Source organism: Lingula anatina, chromosome 8 (genome assembly GCF_051362555.1).
Source record: "Lingula anatina isolate TDL-2025a chromosome 8, LinAna3.0, whole genome shotgun sequence".
Classification (NCBI taxonomy): Eukaryota; Metazoa; Brachiopoda; class Lingulata; order Lingulida; family Lingulidae; genus Lingula; species Lingula anatina.
Genome location: NC_141774.1, coordinates 1,021,214 through 1,041,286, shown reverse-complemented (window position 1 = coordinate 1,041,286; position 20,073 = coordinate 1,021,214). Strand labels below are relative to the sequence as shown.

Below are 20,073 nucleotides of genomic sequence, written 5' to 3'. Positions count from 1 at the left end.
TAAACATATGAAACTATAGGAGAATTGTTTTTCTCTCTCGAAAAGTGGCACGTGTTGTTTACTGCTGAAAGATTGTTCTAAAACCCATTCCCTGCAGAACAGGAAGTTCTGAAGATTGTTCCACTCTTTTTGTAATGAATTTATGCCAAGTGCCCTAAAATACCCAACATATGAACATTTAGATTTAATGTAAGTTCATTTTGATGAAACTATAAATACGTTCACTAGAGGTGCACGACTTGGTTGCTTCTTAACAAACAATATGTCGTGAACAATATGGCTAAGACGCAGTGTAATAATAATAATAATAATAATAATAATAAATATGGTCTTAAATCCACATAAAATGTTCAGTAGACTTTACATGGGTAAAATGTAAAGAATAAGATGAATAAAGTCAAATAAATAGACAGTTACGATATCAAGATATTGAAATGTATAGAACAATGAATATATGGATAGTTAAAATTTTAAGATATTAAAATAGATAGTACATTGATAACATAACAGCCAGTCAAATCAGTCATAAAACTTTTTAAAAATAAATTTCTGTTTTAAAACAATAGCTGCTCGGCCACATACATTTGATAAGATGGTTATAACGAGCAACAACTCTGTAAACAGCATCTGGGTAGACAAAATTATTATTTTTTCACTTTTTTACACAAGTGAAAAATATCGGCGCTGCCACACCTGTTCCTGGGTAGGGTGTGCACGAGTTCTAACCACCTATAGGAAATACCACAAGCCCGATCGCTAATCCCTATCTAATTAACCGCCTTTTGGGACGCATATTATCTGTTAAAATATTCATAGACAGAACTTTCCGATAATGATTTTAAAAAAACATGACGACTTCAAACCGCAGGCTCATCCTTTACCTCATAAACAGTCTACAGTGGGTGTAGATCTTGTCAAACATTGGTTCCCAAGATAAACTAGCTGTTCTTGTGCTCGCCAATTCCTTTGTCGATATTCCGTAACGTCCACTTGCTTCCTGCACATTGCCTATTTCCGTTTTTTTAGACGCAGCAAGTCCTCATGTAATTACCTATTCTGGACAGAGGTAAAAATAAAGATCTATCCATCTATCTAATACGCACCACGTTTTCACAGAAGTCCATATGCCCTTTTATTATTTTTTTCTGTGTGAAACGACGTACTGTATGCCTATTAGATGATTGAAGATTTCCCAGTTGAGTTGCGTAATCAATAAAACGCATCATATTTCCCTTTGAACAAAGCGTCGGCAATAACTTTCAATTTATCCACTTACTGATAATTCAATAAGACACTATAGGAAGTCATTTAGATCACAAAGCCATTTCCAATCACGACCAATGCTAATGGCTACTGTAAATAAATACTTTAATAAAAACGGAGATTAAGAATTATTCAGCGCAGTAGTACAAAGTATGATAAAGCCAAGCCCTGCAGGATTGAATACAAAACAAATACTACAAATTAATATACCAGCTGCAGTAGTCTTCTCAGTAAATAGCGTGCCACACTAACGAAAAATATGGTTATCATTGGGTTCATACGACTGCGGTATCTCTTTTAATTGAAAAAAAATCTTAACTGTAATGACTAGTAATAAACGCAACACAAACTCAATCAATGCAATCGAAGGTCCAATTTAATCTGAGAAAAGGTTTTAATGTATCGGAAGGATGAAGCTGATTGTTGTTTTGAAAAGAAACATTTCAAACATGTCAAGATGAACACTTTATGGAATCTTTCGGCACAGCACAGAATCCCTAGTGAAGGGTCGAAGCATCACCAAGGTTTTCACCTTGGCAACAGCGTCTAAGGTCTTGTTACCTTGGCAACAGTGCCTAAGGCATTGCCCCTGGGGTGCATCATGTTCCACCCCGAGGATCGTAAAATTTAACGAACCACGATAACTGGGTTGAGCACTTTATTTCATGAGCAGCTGAATTATGAACATCAGGGTGCAACAGGTAACACAGGTCATATCGTTATAACAGAGTTTGTCTTTCATAAATAAATATCTAGATAAAAAGCATCATAGGCCCCATTTAGTCCAAGAAATTGGTGCAGAAAAAAGGGTGAATTGTGCGTTTTTTACCTACAAGCATGAAATTTGCCACAGTTGTAGATAATGGAATTCTAAGCTTTTTTGGATATATGGGCATGTCTGAAAATTCCAGTATGGTCGCCAAATCCAATATGGCCGCCACAAATACTCTTTTAAATTAAAACATCTAATATATAGTCCTAAAATGGTTTAGAATATCATTTTATAGCTGGAAAACATCATGCTATGAATGAATTATCAATATCCGCTTCTACAGGTGTATAGATTTCCAAAATGGCCTCCAAAAGTAAAATAAGCAGTTTACTTACGCAAAATATGCAGCAGTTTTGTAAAATCATCAAGCACTTACAATTACAAGCATAAAAATTGGCACAGTTATGTAGAACATGATTCTAAGCAACGTTGGATATAGGGGCATGTCTGAAAATTCCAATATGGCAGCCAATTTCAATATTGCCCCCAAAATACCCTTTCAAGGTGAAAGTTATTTGTATAGTCTTTTATAAAAATATCATTTAATGGTTAGAAAATACCATTGTATGAATGAAGTATCAGTATCTGCCACTTAAATGGTCTCCAAAAGTCAGCAGACCACAACTATTGAATTGTAATCACTCGTGAATAGGCATGTGGGCTTTGCAAACTACCTGTATAATCAGCATATTCCTACCTGTGCAGGAGCTATTCTACAGAGTTTTTAAAAAACCATCAAGCGTGATACATTTATTATGTACTGAAAACAGTCCTTCTTTTGATAAACCAACATAAGAAGTTTGACTTTTTGCTCTGGATTCTCATTTAGATCAATTCCCAGTTAGCAATCTTCTTATATGGCACTCATGAGTGACTCCCCCTTTCTAAGAAAAAAAGTATCGTGCAAAATCCATAAAATGTGAAAGAAACACCAGAATAACTTAGGGTCTATTCCCACAACTTTAGATCGATCTATCACCGCGGGGAGTCTCACCAGATTACTGTCAGATAATCCCCCTTAAGTGTCCGTCCCCGCCTACTACAAGCTGCAAGTGGTAATTAACTTTCGTGTCCGCCCGGCTGACAGCTATTTAGTGTGAACCCCCAGGGAGTTAGGTCGATCTAAAGTAGGTCGATCTAATCTATGGAAATGGGGCGTTAGCCTTAAAGAGGCAAATATAAAAAACTTGGGGTGTACCAATTTTGTCTGTTGGTTATGATTCTTCAGCTAGATCAGTGCATGCCGCTTCATCAAATGCTCATAAATATAACAAAAATGACAGCTAATCAAACATACAGGTCTCAACAATTTGGTGTTTTTCATTGGTAAAGTACTAAAAGCGGGGCACATTTGCACTCCATAATGTTCTGATGTTATCTTGTGCTTCAAAAGTAAATTAGAAAAGCTTCTTATTTAAAAAATTGGCTTTAGTACATTCGCAGTAATGGCTACCGAGAATTTAGTGAAAATTTATGAGCAAAGAAATACCTGTACCCCAAACAGAGGGCAGGTGTTGATACGTGCTGTATCCAAGAGTTGCATTGCAGACTTCACACTTCGTGCACTAAAAAAGAAGCACTGATAGGCACCAAACTTTGGTTTTCATTTGATCATTTGGCAACTTGTTTAGTTACAAACTTATACTTTCAAAAAACTGAACATGAAAATAAAAGAATTAAAATCCTCCAGACAGTTAATACATACAAAACTTCAAAAAACGATGTATTCTGAGGATTACACCAAGAAATTAGTGCAATATGGACTTTGAAAGGTAAAAATTCATGAGATTTCCGGCATCATTGTCTCTGTGGGACAATCCAGAATGAAGCCATGAGGTGTATTCACTTACCCAGCTTACAAAATCTACCAGGTAGCTCCTACCACATCTGTTTGTAGTTATGTGTGCGGTTGATAACTGTGGTGAGGGGAGTCAGAAGCATTGGAAGACTGGTGCTATAAGGGTTCACACTAGTAACCTACATCTACTAATATGCCCTTCCACACTTTCATTTTCCTATGGACCGTCATGCATGTAAACTGAGTCAGAAGCATTGGAAGACTGGTCCTATAAGGGTTCACACTATAGCTAGTAACCTACATCTACTACTATGCCCTACCACACTTTCATATTCCTATGGACCGTCATGCATGTAAACTGAGTCAGAAGCATTGGAAGACTGGTCCTATAAGGGTTCACACTATAGCTAGTAACCTACATCTACTACTATGCCCTACCACACTTTCATATTCCTATTGACCCTCATGCATGTAAACTGATGCTTTCTGGTGTTAAAAACGACCAATGCCTCTTGGTATTTTGTTGGGGAAAGTGGATTACATGTAGAAGCTTTAGCTTTAAGGAAATACTGGGAAGGCTGAGGGAAGCACAACTACTAGTAAAGCTAGGCACACATTAATGAATGAAAATTATTTAACCAAATAAGTAGAAATTTCGGTGTAGCTAGCTGTTATCCTCTGTTGAGATATTGTCCATTTACTAAAGTAAAAGGTTGACCGCCCATAAAATGTGCAACACTTACCTGATAAAATAACTTTCGTTAATTTGAAACTTATTTGTGAAAATACCTTGACATTTTCATATCCTTGACATTTATAGAATTGCTGCATGTGGTGTCACAACTAGACCAAAAGGAGTCCTGTTCCATTTTTTATGGTCATTTGGGTCTAAATGTAACTAAAGGAGCGAAAAACCAAAAAAGAGTAAAGACTGTTGTCAGTCAGATTATATAGTAGTCTTTTTTTACTTTAAAAGGGTTTTAGTGGCCATATTAGAATATTCAGACATGTCCCTATATAACAAATTGCTTAGAATCCTGTTCTGTACAATTGAGCCAATTTTCATGCTTGATGCTTCATTCTGTGAGTGGCCTGTTTTTCTTATTTTTGGAGGCCATTTTGGATTTCTATACACTTAAAGAATCAAATATTGATACTTCATGCATACCATAGTCTTGTCTAACCATAAAATGTTATCTTAAGTTATTATAGGATTATATATACTTGAAGTTTTAATTTGAACAGGTATTTGTGTCGGCTATATTGGATTTGGGGGCCATATATTGAAATTTTTAGACATGCTCATACATCCAAAAGTGCTTGGAATCCTGTTTTACAACTGTACCAAATGCCATGCTTGTAGTTTTTGATGAATTAACCACTCTGCTGGATATCTTGGATTAGTAGAGTGCTTTTTACTATTGGCGGCCATTTTGGATTTAATACACCTAAAAAAGCAAATGTTGATTCTGAATTCATACCGTAGTGTTTTTTAACCTTGGTATGATATTTACACCCTTAAAAGACTATATACTTGAAGTTTTAATTAGAAGCCGTATTTTTGGAGGCCATCTTGGATTTGAAGGCCATTTTTAAATTTTCGGATATGCCCATACATCCAAACTTGCTCAGAATTTCATTTTCCACAAACCTGCCAAATTTTATGCTTGTAGTTTTAAGTGCTTGATGAATTCCCCATTCAAATGGATATCTTGAATAAATGGTCTGCTTTTTTTACTTTTGGCGGCCATTTTGGATTTAATACACCTGAAGGATTCATACCATGGTGTTTTCTAACCTTTATATGATATTTTAAGTCATTAGAAGACTATGTACTTGAAGTTTTAATTTGAAAAGGTATTTTGGTGGCCATATTGGATTTGACGGCCATTTTGGAATTTTCAGACATGCCCATATATCCAAATTTGCTTAGAATTTTATTGTCCATAAGTGTGCCAAATTTCATGCTTGTAGGTAAAAAATGCACAATTTTTCACCAATTTCCTGGACTAATTCAAAATAGGGGACTAACAAGTCCAAGGGTCAAATACGGCGACTCACAACAAAGCTTGCCGTCTAATCCGCTAACAGACACTGAATAGATATCCCATTGGTAAGTATTCAAGTGGGTCGACCATATTTGACCCTCGGACTAGTTGGTCCCGTATTCTGATTGGGACCAAAGGCATTCGCTGCTGTTATCTGTGTCACGGTCAGTGTCTGAACAAATCGCTATCGGGGTCAGCTTGCACATGTACTGCTTCCTGTACCGCCACGTCGTTGTTACTCCAACACGCTTTCTTGCACGTGAAAACCAGCACAGTTCCGAACTCTACAGAGGTCTCTGAATGAAAAAAAAATGAAAATAATGATGTATTACAGGAGAGACGGTAATTTGATTGGCATTTATGAATACTGGTAGATCTAAGTTGCTTTCAAAGAACACTGCAAGCATATCTCCTGAATAGAGGCTATTCACCTGATAGACATCGAAATATTGGAAGTAAAAACTATCTCAATATTAGCTGTACACTGAAGAAAAAAATCACATCATTCTTACAACTTAACACAGCTGATGAAATTCTCCTCTGACTCCAAAGTGCTTATTTTAACCACCCACCGCTTCTTATAAAACCTTAAAGCAATAATAACTCTTCCTTTGAGATTCAAAATTCCACAAGATATACATTGTAAACAACGCATGAAAATATACTATATTGTATTTTACCACTAAAACGGCTGTCATTGTAGTAAAACTTAAGTCTGTGCTTGTCAATAGGGCTTTCGATTCCTTTCTTATCGGTCGTCAAGGCATCCGTTGCCATTGACGTTAGGGTGTCACAGTGCCAAAAGCATTGCCCCTGGGTTACATCATGTTCCACCCCGAGGATCGTAAAATTTAACAATGAGTTCATTCGAGACCAAAATAACATAAAGCGCCATATGAGAGGAGGTACATGATGCAATCCTCAGACGTAAGTTGCGAGTTTTTGTACAGTGCGTCGGAAAACGAAAAGCCAAGAACTGCACACATTGTAGATAAAAATGCATTTTGAGCAATAAGACGAATATATCTTATGAATCTTATATTACTTTATTATATAAAGTGTTGTTGTTGTCTGCTTTTCCCGCGGTTTTAAGTAGATCACCAGAAAATATCGCTCGATATCACGTGACTATGCAATGTCAGAGAGGGCTGACGTTTAGGAAAAAACCCTGGACTAACTTTGAATGCAGGAATGGGGTCGTTGACCATTGGTAAGTACGGGAAAATTGCCGTTTACTCGAGGAAAATCCAATTTTTGGCCAAAACGAAGAGTTATTATGACTTTAAATATACCTTAAAAATTAATATTTCCATTGGAGCTTATAAGTTAATGGTTTCTGTTATAATGACTGGCCAGTCATTTTACGTTCAAATCAACCTTTACAAAGTTTACTGTAAAAGGTCGGAGCTAATTGCAGAGAGGGATAAATAAATGGTTGCTGAGTAGGAGAAAATTGCGTATTTTTCCGAGAAAATCCATTTTTGGCTGGTAAATCTCGTGAGAGTGCACCTTTAAGTTTCTGAAGGGCCGTAAATCCCAATATGGATGAGAGTTTTGAATAAAACCAAGCAAGACTGTCCAGCATAAGCAGATCCATGCCCCCCCCCTCGCTCTCCTCCTTCCTCTAGGGCTACAAAACACTAAGTCAACATGATCACATTTAAGGTACTACATATTCTTAGAAACTGACTAAAATAATAACAAATCAATTTGCAAATATGCAACCAACTCAAAACAATAAAACAATATATGTCTGTTAAACAAAAATTGCCGTTTTTCTAAAACGAGCGCAGTTCCCGTTCTCTTCACGTGAGGATATTTCATTGTGTTAGGTGCGTCAGCTAAAACATTGCTCTTATGCTGGAAGTTTGGAACATGTCAATTCTTCAAACCTAATTTTTTACATTACAACCGAGTTGATTTAATCTTCCACATCTTACCGCCATTACAATTAACGGAGTAAAAGGAAAGAAACTTTTGAAAATGTCTGATTGTCATTAACTGACATCAATCATCAATATTTGCCATTTAAAAAGCTTTAGATAAATTGGCTATTTAATTAAAATTTTCAAGTAAATTTTATACTGGACTTTTGAGAAAAGTATAAGAATACAGGTAAGACATTTTTTTTTTACTCACAGTATTTTTCAACTTACAGCTACATTCCTTAAAAAAAAATGGTACCTTTATTTGTTCCAATACTAAGCACATTGACTAAAGTTGGCAACAGCTGCAATTCAAATACGCGGGGGCTTCCACAAGACTGGCATGGAGGACACTTCCAAGACGAGCCCCATGCCTGGCTGATGTAGAGAGGTTCCCCTGCCCACTGGTACCTAAATATAACAAAATTTAATATCACACAATGGGTTACCAAGCATATATACATTGTTTTAAAAATGAAAAAAAAAAAAAAAATAGAAAGACGGTCATCTATAAAAGCATAATTTATCAGATGGACAAAAGAAAATGTAGCTACTCTTTGCTATAGTTCAAATAAAAAAAATAATAATACTGAGAGAAATATCAAGATTTTGTTTCAAGATGGTTCATCTTATCAGATAAAAGTATCAACTGTAATAACAATTACAATAATAATAATAATAATAAAAATAATAAAAATAATAAAACAAAGGGGGAAAATAGTATATTTATTACTGCCAAACAACCTTACTACCTTGGGTAATATTTCATGAAATACCTTATACACTGTTGTGGACAGAGAAAAATTCTCTTCTTGAACTTTTCAAATATCACATCTCCATGTCTTGCCACCACCTTTTCATACCCATCCCCACTTTCTGTGACCTTCACCTTGCCACCAGTGACCTTCACCTTCCTACCAGATACCTTGGCTGAGCTGCAAAATCAATGTTTGAAGTTGATCACTAATAAGGAAATGATGTACAAAACCAGCATATCACCTTGTATCTAATCTTCTTTTGATAACAGTATACCTCTGTATATTATATACAGTGTATGAAATTAGAGGAAATTACTAGCCAGACCGCCGAGCAGGTAACTCTGAAAGGCAAAGAACCTTAATAATTTGTAAATCTTACCCGCCCGGCGTGAAAGTTACCAGCCTCGGGGTGCGGCCATTTCATACACTGTTATATATACACTATTATGCTTTTTGCTTATAGGGATCTACAGTACTAGCAGTACTGCATGCATGTGCCTAGCTTCTAGTAATTAACAATTTTGCCTCTCCTTTAAAACACCAATTATCTTGAAAACAACTAAGCCCAGCAGTCTCACTGAATTCCATCGCATCCATTCCCCTCCATAATAAAAGAATATGTAAAACATATCAGAAGAATGAATTTGTTTTCATAAAAGCAATCAATCACCAGTCATCACCGTCGTCCATCATGGCATCCACGCTGACCCCCTCCTGACTGCTGTAGGCCTTCAGGAGCTGCTGAATGTGGTCAAGGTCACTGTCAAGGTTACTGGCACTGACCTTGACCTCATTCTCCTCAAATACATTAACATAATATGGTTTGAAGCAGATTCGTGGTGAAGAGTCAGCAGTATCTTTGGTCACTCCCCCGACACCAGTTGCAGTTCCATGGGTAAGGGTCATTTGACCTGAGGTAAGTTGACCTGAGGTCAGTTGACTCGTGATTTGACCCGTGCTTTGACCTGTGGTTCTCCCAGTGGTGTTCCGGGTGGTGTTCCCAGTGGTGTTCCCAGTGGCAAGCACAGACAGTACGCTATCCCAGTCAACAGCAGGGAATTCTTCAGCAATACACTGGACAGAGTCCACCCCACTATCAACAGAGTCTGCTGGATCTGTCTCCATAGCAACCATTGCTGGGCTGGTTGCCCTGGCAACAGACGCATATGACCTGTTGGACTCTGAAGGTGATGCCTGCAGATGTAAAGTTTTCATGTTACTAGCTAATTCATCTGATTCAGCCTCTGTGTTAAGGTTGGGAGTGTTTTTATTCAAATCCTTTTCAATGTTTGGTGGGGTAGATACAACACTATCAGTGTAAGTATTATGGGATGTGCCCCAGTCATCTACATCATCACACCAATCTGTGGTTGCCATGGTACCAGTTACCTTGGCAACACCCCAGTCATCTGCATCATCACACCAATCTGTGGTAGCCATGACAACAGTCTCCTTGGAAACATCCTGATCACTGGTGGTGTTTGCCTGGTGTGGTTCACTTGCACCATTGTCTAACTGTTGAACTCTGAGCACTTTCCAGCTGGAAAAAAGGACAAACACATTATACAACAACAGCATACAGGCAACCAATAACAGTATTATTATAGTAGAATGGAACCAATTCCTACAATACTAGTTACAACATGAGCTGTATGCAACATACAAGAATAGTAATAGATTATTCAGTAATAGCATACAGATAACCAATAACTGAATGAAATTACCCAGCAGGCAAACAACATTGATTCTACGTTGATTCAATGTTGATCCACCAAAATTAACGTTGATTCAACGGTGAATCAATGTTGTTTGTCTGCTTGGTATACTTACTGTAACAACTCGTAACCACATGAGTTGTATACTGTATGCCACACATGAGAGTGTAATCACAGCCAAGCACAGATGAGATACAATGACCATTTGTATGTCACATACAGTGGAAGACGTGTACTGGTAGTTGTAACTGACTTACGTATACCATAACTGGCACTTCAAATAATAGGAGGATTGCATTTGTATTTCGCTTTGTTTCTCTGAATATACTGGAGCATATTAAATTACACGCGAGCATGTAAATAAAATAAAGTGCAACTATCATATTGCTCTGGGTTTTACGCTTATTTATTACATGTACAGTATGAATGCATGATCAGAATTTCTCCCACACTCCCACTAACGGGGGCGTCTCAACAGTCCGAAGATTCACTGGTCTGAAGGTTCATTTGTCTGAAAAGTGGTATCATTTTTATCTATTTTTTAACCAAGGGTTCATTGGTCTGAAGGTTCTACAGTGAACATTCGGACCAATGAACATTCAGACTATTGAACCTTCAGACTATTGCTACCGTAACTAAGTTCCACTGAAGAGAGTTTGGTAGCTCATGAGCAATGATATAAATGTGATACACTACACACAATCCTGCTGTCACAACAACTTAAGTGTTGGGGTCCCTTTGTATATTAGTACTAAGTGTACAGTGACTGGCCAGTGCAGACCAGGGGCTCACTAGTAGAGCACTCGCAGGTAAGGAACTGTCCCAGGCCGAACCTTGGTCAAGTCAGGTATTCCCCCCCCCCCAAAAAAAAAAAAATAATAATAATTCAGTGGTGGTAGCAGTGTAAGAAGCAGTGGACTCCCTCTTTTGTCATCTAGGGAGAGCACTACAGTAGTTTAGTGACTGGCCGGGATAGACCTGAGCTCAACAGCTACACAGCTTGCTCAGCAGTAGTTAGCCAGGACAACATCTTTGGTTTGATCCCTTGTCGGGTCAGGTATTTCCCCCAAAAAGAAACACATACAGTACCTCTCAGACCTGTTCCAGCATTTCTTGGTAACACAGCCAAATATGTACACAGTTCTGTGGTACAGAGAGCCCTGTAGAGGGCAGTAGAGCTGGGTTATCAACAAGAGCCTCTTGCCACAGAGCTCACACACTGGGGTTGGGGGCTCGACATTGCTGGGGAAATCCTGAAATATGACAATGTTTTAATAATAATTAAAATTATAATTAAAATTAAAATACAAGCGCTGGCACAGAGCTGGGATCGATATATAAAAGGGATTCGATCATTGGTACAGTACTATATATATATATAAATACACAACTGAGTGAAATCAAGTTTTATAAGTTTATCTTTTATAATGATATGATCATGATAAAAACGTTTCTCTGAGTGGTAAAGAGATATTTCACTGCTCAAGGCTTTACTTAGTCTTGAGAGAGAGAGAGAGAGAGAGAGGGGTATTTTTTCTTAAGAACTCACAGGATTCCCACCAAACTTGTTTGTTTTCCAGTCCGTGACATCATCCTCCCCTACCTCCTCGTCACAAACTCCTAGCAGCACCGTCTCCATCTCGCCTAAACAGCCTGATCAAAGCACCACAATATAATAACTCTCATCACACGACCAGTTCTGGGGTGGTTTGTTGACGTCCTCCAAAGCCATGTGCTTCCGGTGCTGGAATTAGGTCAACGCGGTGGATTGTGGGGCGGTGGATTCGGCACAATAAACCTGATCAGGGATTTTAGTAGCGCTCAAAGTTTTATTTCAGGCCGGAAAGTACGTCAAAGGACTAGAGGGAATATAGGAATTGATATACCTGTCTCCACATTATGTCAAATACGGCAAAGAAGAAGAAAGCGTAAGTATGGGCGGCGACTCCAGTTTGTTTACATCCTGTCCCGAGACAGAGACAGTGAGCGCATCTGACGATGAATCAGTTTGCTGTGATTATTTATTGAATTTTAACCCCAGATAAATCAGATTGTTCAATTATATGAGCCCAAAGAATCACTTATGTTCGCCTTGGATTTTATGTTTCGACTTCAAAATTACCCCCCTCCACGTAAACGGCAACCCTGTCTCCATGCTCCCCCCCCCCCCCCCCAGTCCCATCGGCTGGTACAACCCCCCTCCCCCGTACAAATTTTGAATCTGAACTCTTAACAAACGCTCCAATATTTCATATGTTTGAAAGTACCTGATGCATTAGTTTACACCATGTTAATATTATGAAGAGTTTTAAAATGTTTGTATAGTCATAATATGAACATGTTAATCGAGGGAACACCAGAAGTTGAATGATTTATCGTAAGAATTGATAAATTTAAATTAAATTTTGAATTGATTTTTTACTTACACAATTCCTTAATTAATAAATGAATTAATGAACTGCTATATTATTATTATTATTATTATTATTATTATTATTATTAACTCTACATTGAGTTAAGCGTTAAATGTTGTAACAGGGCCACACATTAAAATTACAGTTGAAAAAAAAAAAAGAAAAGATGACTGTGCTTCCACAGGGCAATAATGTCCTGTATTTGATGATCCCCTCGTGACAGTCCCATGCCTTCTGCCATTTAACATCTATACATGCACAGATTGCAGGCAAAGCAGGCACCGCTATCAGATAACGGTATCTGGCCATCAAAATTATTGACTGAAACACTGAATATAATCCAGAACACCGCAGATATGATAACAGTTAATCTCTCAATCCTATCTCCCTTTATTAGCTACAAGTACCTGTATCTCTTTGTGTTACTAAATGCCATGCTGGTATATCTATACATCTCTATTTATTTAGATAAAAAATGTTTTGATTATTTGTTACATATATCAGAACAAGTGCAGTTGTGGTTGAGTTTATTATTGAGGCCATTCAGAGTAGAAAATCCAAGTATCAAATGACCCAAGGATCAAATAGGGCAGACCCTACATGAAAGAAAGACTGCTTAAACCTCCCCGCTTGTCACACGCCTCTTAGTAATTATTCCTTGGCTCCTTTCTACCACACGTGTGTGGGAGGCTAGTGAGGGGTAGTGAGATGGACATGCCCAGCTCCAGTGTAATCATACCTACTACAGATATCCCAAAACGCACATATAAGTCAACTGTTCATCCAGATAAGAAACATTAAGAAATATCATTAGTTTTCCACCTGAATATTTCTATCTATAAATATAGGGGTTGAAGTAGGGGACTGGTCTGGCAGTGGAGAAATGGTACATTTAGTAGCTGTGGGCGCCTAATACGGCAGCCGGACTGTATCCTCCCCAGGGAGGCGAGAGCGACAAGTAATAGTGTGTAACAGGGCCAAAATGACCAGGCTTCCTTTGATTTGTGATTTAAATAATACTTATACTAGTATATATATGTATAATTTCTACCCTCGGGGTATGCCATATCTCCATAAAGATTATAATTTGTTGTTTGACCTGTTTTAGTGACCTGAAGGTGGTAATCGTCGGGGAGGCGAGTATCGGGAAGACATGTCTTATACGACGGTACATTGAAGGAACATTTGATCCTGATACATCTACAGTAAGGACAGTGTTCATACACACACATACACTTGTCAACGTTTTGTTTATTATAATGTATCTTGTTTCCATAATTTTCATAATATTAAAACTGATGTGTCATAGATCATTGACATAGCATTTGGTGCAGTGAGCTATTTTAAATTCATAATCAGCTTTCACTTTCACTTCTGCACCTCTGTAGCATTTATAAGTATGTATATCATCAGCCAACTTTTAAAGTTATCCGATTATAAAAATAATCTGTATTTTTAACCTAAATTTGTTCCTTGCAAATATCTGTTTATTTTTCAGACTCTAGGTGCATCGTTTTATTTGAAACAATGGGGAAACTATAATGTTGCATTATGGGTAATTGACCCTTTTTTGCACAAAATAATTCTGTACAACTTGTGGAGCTTCACTTTCATAGGCTACAAACCAGCTATAGTTCTTTTTGGTTTTTATAATAAAAAATGTTCCTATGGAAAATTTATTTTAGAATTGAAATGCCAGACATTTACAGAACTGTTATATGCAGAGATGACTTTTTAATTTTTTTATTGAAAATAGTTTTTAAATATATATCTGTTAAATTCATGTAATGTTGTGAAATATGAAACATTCAAAAGTTCTTATTAAAATCATATTATGTAGATGTTATTACCCTAAGCTGTAGTAAGTGTATATCATCAGGGTTTCATTTGTCTACAGTAAAACCTCTTCTGAAATCTAACAAACTTTCTATTTCACATCACCTGACCTCTGTGACCTCTGTGACCTGTGACCTCTGTGACCTTTGACCTCTGATATTATTGCGTCTCCAGGACACTGCGGGAGAAGAGAGGTTTTCTGGTCTCAGCTCTTTCTACTGTCGTGGTGCGTCGGCGGCCATCTTAGCCTTTGATCCTTGCTCCCAGCAGTCATTCCAGGCTTTGAGGTAGAATACAACAGAACAAACAGTCACACAACTCAAAATATTCACAGATCAAAATATGTTTCTACAAGTATAGATCATATCTTTATGCCAAAAATCATCCACAGGGGGGATCGAGAGCTATTTTCTCACAGTCTTCCAAATTGTCTTTGTTGATCTGTTCTCTCATTTTAACCGTATTCCAGCAGAAAAATTGTAATGTAAACTTGAAAATCTGACTGTCTTCTGGAAGACCCAGAAGACAGCCTCAATCCACCCCAGATCCAGACAAGGTTGGCACAAAGTAATACATGTATTCTAACAACTGTATCACAGTACCAGGCCTACCCAACTACCAGACTCAGCACATAAGGATCCTGAATTAACCGGTATACTGGACCACACTACCCGTTTTCAAGGTGTGTGTCAGATCACATTTCGGAGTATCATACCCAGAACAAATTTTGTAGGACGACCGTGGGCTCATCCTGTTGGTGTTCTGACTGATACTCCGAAATGCGATCTGACACACACCTTGAAAACGGGTAGTGTGGTCCGGTATACCGGTTAATTCAGGATCCTTATGTGCCGAGTCTGGTAGTTGGGTAGGCCTGAGTACAAAAAAAAAATAACCATAAAAGCATTCAGACCACAACTCAAGTACTAGTACACAGTACTTATATATGCTCAGTCAACACAACATATGTGAGATAACTACCAAAAAACCTGCCTAAGACATCCTCGTCTTCCATCTGAGAGACATGGCCTGAACACCGTAGCTGCTTTCCAAGGTGTAATTGCCTCAGTGTTTGACACTTAAGCTGTTTCTCAAAACTTCAACATGAGATATATATTTACTCATAGCTTTGTCACTTTATACACAAAATGGAACAAAGACAGTGCTGGTGGAAATTTGCTAGTAACTTGATCACAGGACAGAAACATAGCACCAGAAAACATATGCAGTATATGTAAGACTTTAAGGCAACTTTTATTATTATTATTATTATTATTATTATTATACACTATATTAATAAGTAGATAATTGACTATTTGTGTATTTCAGAGAGAGATTTGTTCCACTCCTGGAGGCAGCTGAGAAAGACTGTCTCCATGTTGTTGTAGCAACGAAAGCTGACCTCGTGTCACCATCAACACGCGCCGTCACAAGCCAGCAGGTGCTTGCATTTGCACGCGAAATCAATCAGCATTTGCCTCCAAAGGATGACAAACCTGTGATACCCTATTTTGAGACATCCAGTCTCAGCGGACAGAACGTGAAACGGTTGTTTGAGTACATATTTGAGCACTGTTTGCCCGAGGGCGAGGAGCGTAAAAAACGGACTTCAAGCTCAGTTGATCTTGACTTGGAAAATGTCAGCTCTGCGGAAAATAAGAAAAGTTGCTGCAAAACGTGAAAAGAAGAAAACGGATGCACCTCCTGTAAATTTAGAATTATGTTATTTTTAGAGAAGTGTATATGTGCATATTATGTGCATATACATACTGCATATAATTTGATCATTTGTCACTTTATTTTAGAAGACTAAACGGTAGCTGCCAAAAATATTCACACAAGGAGCAGGAGGCATTTTACAACGGAAGTGGCAGACTCGCCATACAATTAATTTATAGGTTAAATTTTTCTGCCCAGTGTATTTTGAACTGTGTTATTTGCTGTTCAAGGAGTCTTTTTATCAGTACCATGTATTGATGACTGACACTCCAGAGAAATGAACAATACGAAGCCTTACATTTGTAGTTTAAAGAAAATGTAAAAAGGAAGAGATTAGTTAAGTATTTTTATGTGGACACAAGCATGTTACCTGCTGTTTCAGCCTATATGCATTGAAATGCTGTACAATTGGCAAAGGCAGAAGAAGTGTGCTTCACTTAGCATGCTTGCATATTAAGTACTCTCCCAGACAGGGGTGGATTGAGGCCACCTTCTAGGTCTTCCGGAAGACAGTCAGACTTTAAAGTTTGTGGGTATCTTATTTTTCTACCGGAAGATTTTCAGAAATGGAGGATGGATCAACAAAGAGAAATTGGAAGACTGTTAGAAAATATCTCTGGATCCACCCCTGTCAGAGATGCTGATGGTAATAAGTAAATCACCCCCCCCTCCCCCCCGGGCGTGCCCTCACCTCCTAATCCATCCTATAGGCATCTTGATCAATTCTGAAAAATGGTCAACAATTTTCCTCATGACAATGATTTTGAGCACATTTTTTAATATACAATTTATTAAACAAAGTATTTTTGATTAAAGCTTAATCAAAAGTGATCACTTTTTTGTGCTAAGTACTGCTCAAATGACAAAATATCAGCATTGTTGTTAAATGTATAGTATTCTCACATTTCCCTTGGTTTAGAACTTGCTGAAATATAAAGTCAAGGAAAACCAAGTAAGTATTACCAAGGGTAGCTTATTTTTATCAACTATCAATTCCATATTGTCCAACTTACAGTTTATCTGTTTATATGGATTTTTTTATCAATTATGCAAGTAATTTTACAAACAAATTGTGATATGGGCACACATGCCAATGTATATGTCTTTAATAAAAGGTTCTAGATTTATTTCGTAGCAATGACAGTAGATTGTTGGATGTGACAGTTGATTGTGACAAGTATTTAAGATTTGACAAGTGTGGTAGCTGTGACAAATGATTGTGTTAGGTGTGACATAAGTGTGGTAGCTGTGACAAATGATTGTGTTAGGTGTGACAGAAGTGTGGTAGCTGTGACAAATGATTGTGTTAGGTGTGACAGAAGTGTGGTAGCTGTGACAAATGATTGTGTTAGGTGTGACAGAAGTGTGGTAGCTGTGACAAATGATTGTGTTAGGTGTGACAGTAGATTGTGGTAGCTGTGACACCAGTCTAATGGACTCTCTTAAAAAAATACTTCATAATACAACGTGTAACAAGCATGCTTTATTTAAGTATTGTTTTATTTTAAGGTACTTCTTATCCTCCCAACTGAAACATAGACTTATATGGTACATATGAAATAAAAACTGCTGTTTTGACTCCGAGATTAGGTATATTGGTACATTATGTAAAATTTAACACATAATTCCTGTTCTTTGACACCACTTGAGTCTACATACACTCATTACTAATAATTCATTATTAAAATCTCAAATAAGTACCTGGAATAATTATTACGTGCAAGAAGACAATTATCAATAATATTCACCAAAATATATTTGTCATATTTAAATTATAATATTCAGACACAGACACAAATGTGGGGGAATAACCAAAAATGAAAATGGCATCCCCTTGACCTTTAACCACAGTCTGCTCTTCTCAAGGTAAAACCTCCATTGCTCTCAAGGTAAAGCAATTCAAGTGCCAATTCCCTTTCCTGTTTGTTGTTTTACCATCAGTAACATTAGCATCAAGAGATTAAGAACTCTTCTGAAGGTATGATATAATACCAATACACTGAGCAACTGTTTTACTGAAATGGACTTACTAACACCATTTCTGCATTTAAAGATTTGATTCACTCCACAGAGTAATGCTTTAGTGAGTGAGCTAGGTTTTATAAGTTGAGATACAAAGTAAGACTTCAGGTTATTTTGAGAACATTAAAGATTCAATTATTTCCTCCAAAGAATAATATTTGTCAATATTTGCCAAGATTTTCAAGTACATAGAAAGTATTTTACAAAAGTATTACTTGCGAGACATTGCAAGAGGTGGCACTACTGGTCAAGCATTACCTGCAAGACGTCACTTTCTGACAAAAGGCAAAATATATGTAACACAAAAGCAGCTGTCAATAACATAGAAGGCCACTTCTTTTTCTCAACTAGGAAGGAAGGAAGAGGAAGCACTGGGAAATTTTTAAAATGTATTCTGAGCATGCATATTTTCAATATTTGTCCTGTCATTGAACGCCATCACTTGCGGCAATGACTCCATCTTGTAAATGGGGGAAAATTGAATTTTACAGATGCTGTATTTTTAAGTCATAAATTCTTTAAATTACAACATTCCTATTGAGTGGCAGCAATAATATTGAAAGGCAAGCCACCCTATAGTTCTATTCTATGCACCACAGAGGCTAAATAGAAATATAATTATATAACTGAAGGATCAATAATTTTTGCCCATTAAAAAGATGAAGTCTTTGCTATATTTGTAAGCCTTTCACTGGAGACTAATGAGGAAATGATTCAAAGTTTGGAATGTCTTATAACTCAATATAATATATATGGAAGAATAAAACCATGACAACCAAGTAAACTGGAACACCCACTTCTTCTACCTGGAACCTCCTCACTGCTATCAACTATAATCTATACAAAATTTCAAAACTTATTTGGTCCTGAAGGAATGAAGAAACTAATGTTTTCAATACATAATGTACAGTGTAGAACTGTAACTTATAACAACACAAAATACATAGTGATCTGATTTTTCATTATTTTCTATAACATTTTAATATCAACTTATTATTTTTTTACACTAATTTGCCATCATTCTTTCCGTTGCATCTCCCTTTTATTCTCAGCTGAAACTAAGTATCATACATCAAATGTAGCAAATATTGGCTTCATGCTAAAATAATGTCATATTATTCAAAAGGCTTTAAAACACTGCAAATTCATATTTTGCAGTATCATTATCGGACAAAAGACAAAAAAAATTGATATTTGTCTTTGTCCTAAATAACATGTCACTGTCAATCATGGGAGAAAGTCATCTTTATACAGTCTCCCAACACTAGTACGTAAGGACAATTATGTACAGATCATTTCTATATCATTTCTATATCAGACACTGTCACATTCAATAAATGTACCTATACACAACAACAGACCGCTTCCTCCAGCTTCAAAAAATATAATATCATTTTCACTGTCGAGAACAAATAAATATAAATCCCTTTGAGAGAACATTCTTTCAAGCAAAGAAATGTGGGGAAGCTCTGGTGCTGTCTATCATCTCTTTGTTTATCCAGAACCACTCTGCTCTGAATGACATCATATGAAGTCTCTGAACAGCCCTACTGCTGAGCTGGACACCTTAGGGTCCTTATTTTGCCTACACAATACCAGGAAGAGGTGACTTTGGGAATGTCACGCCCACAGTGAGGTTGTGAAGATTGTGTTAGGAGTTCCAGGATTGCGTTAGTTGAGACACTGCCCTCTATCCCCCAGAATCCTCTACAACTCTTTCCACAAAAGAGGCTGGAAAGAGTCCTTTTCGATGTGGTTCTCCATCTACCTCTCCTTCCTGAAATTGACAATGAAATTGAAAAT

The 20,073-nt window shown here is 37.2% G+C and overlaps 3 protein-coding genes across 8 annotated transcripts in view; 1 reads left to right on the top strand and 2 right to left on the bottom strand.

The window, feature by feature from the left end:
- Positions 1-1,907: 1,907 nt before the first annotated feature.
- LOC106154970 (uS5 assembly chaperone PDCD2L-like) lies at positions 1,908-12,050 on the bottom strand. Of its 2 annotated transcripts, XR_015335665.1 has the most exons (7): positions 11,829-12,050; positions 11,369-11,532; positions 9,235-10,104; positions 8,583-8,741; positions 8,066-8,217; positions 4,249-6,177; positions 1,908-4,012 (listed from the first exon to the last, which is right to left on the bottom strand). XR_015335665.1 is itself a non-coding variant. In XM_013529542.2 (6 exons), exons 1-6 carry the CDS (start codon positions 11,916-11,918, stop codon positions 6,047-6,049), a joined length of 1,566 nt encoding a protein of 521 aa, XP_013384996.2. In that variant the 5' UTR covers positions 11,919-12,050; the 3' UTR covers positions 1,908-6,046. The 2 variants fall into 2 exon arrangements, 1 of the variants encoding a protein (XP_013384996.2); XM_013529542.2 differs by having other exon boundaries at positions 1,908-6,177.
- Positions 12,041-17,375, top strand: LOC106167304 (ras-related protein Rab-20-like). Its single transcript, XM_013546048.3, has 5 exons — positions 12,041-12,207; positions 13,802-13,898; positions 14,192-14,248; positions 14,704-14,816; positions 15,859-17,375. The coding sequence occupies exons 1-5, from the start codon at positions 12,179-12,181 to the stop codon at positions 16,208-16,210; spliced, it is 648 nt and encodes a 215-aa protein (XP_013401502.1). The 5' UTR covers positions 12,041-12,178; the 3' UTR covers positions 16,211-17,375.
- A 355-nt stretch (positions 17,376-17,730) lies between these two features.
- LOC106154966 (arf-GAP with SH3 domain, ANK repeat and PH domain-containing protein 2) overlaps positions 17,731-20,073 on the bottom strand; it is a 29,168-nt gene continuing 26,825 nt past the window's right edge. For all 5 annotated transcript variants that reach the window (XM_087018983.1, XM_087018984.1, XM_087018986.1 and 2 more), the window contains one exon: positions 17,731-20,047. In XM_087018983.1, coding sequence (XP_086875109.1) covers positions 19,961-20,047 — 87 coding nt within the window. In that variant the 3' untranslated portion in view covers positions 17,731-19,960. The remainder of the gene's footprint in view (positions 20,048-20,073) is intronic.

Excerpts from the sequence above, each read along its gene's own strand:
- LOC106167304 (XM_013546048.3), top strand. The coding sequence starts at position 12,179 with ATGTCAAATACGGCAAAGAAGAAGAAAGC. Across the intron at positions 13,899-14,191 it reads TTGATCCTGATACATCTACA|ACTCTAGGTGCATCGTTTTA; the intron begins GTAAGGACAGTG and ends TTTATTTTTCAG. Across the intron at positions 14,817-15,858 it reads CAGTCATTCCAGGCTTTGAG|AGAGAGATTTGTTCCACTCC; the intron begins GTAGAATACAAC and ends TGTGTATTTCAG.
- LOC106154970 (XM_013529542.2), bottom strand. The coding sequence starts at position 11,918 with ATGGAGACGGTGCTGCTAGGAGTTTGTGACGAGGAGGTAGGGGAGGAT. Across the intron at positions 10,105-11,368 it reads TGCTGGAACAGGTCTGAGAG|CTGGAAAGTGCTCAGAGTTC; the intron begins GTACTGTATGTG and ends CCTTTTTTCCAG. Across the intron at positions 8,742-9,234 it reads ATGGACGACGGTGATGACTG|CTCAGCCAAGGTATCTGGTA; the intron begins GTGATTGATTGC and ends TTGATTTTGCAG.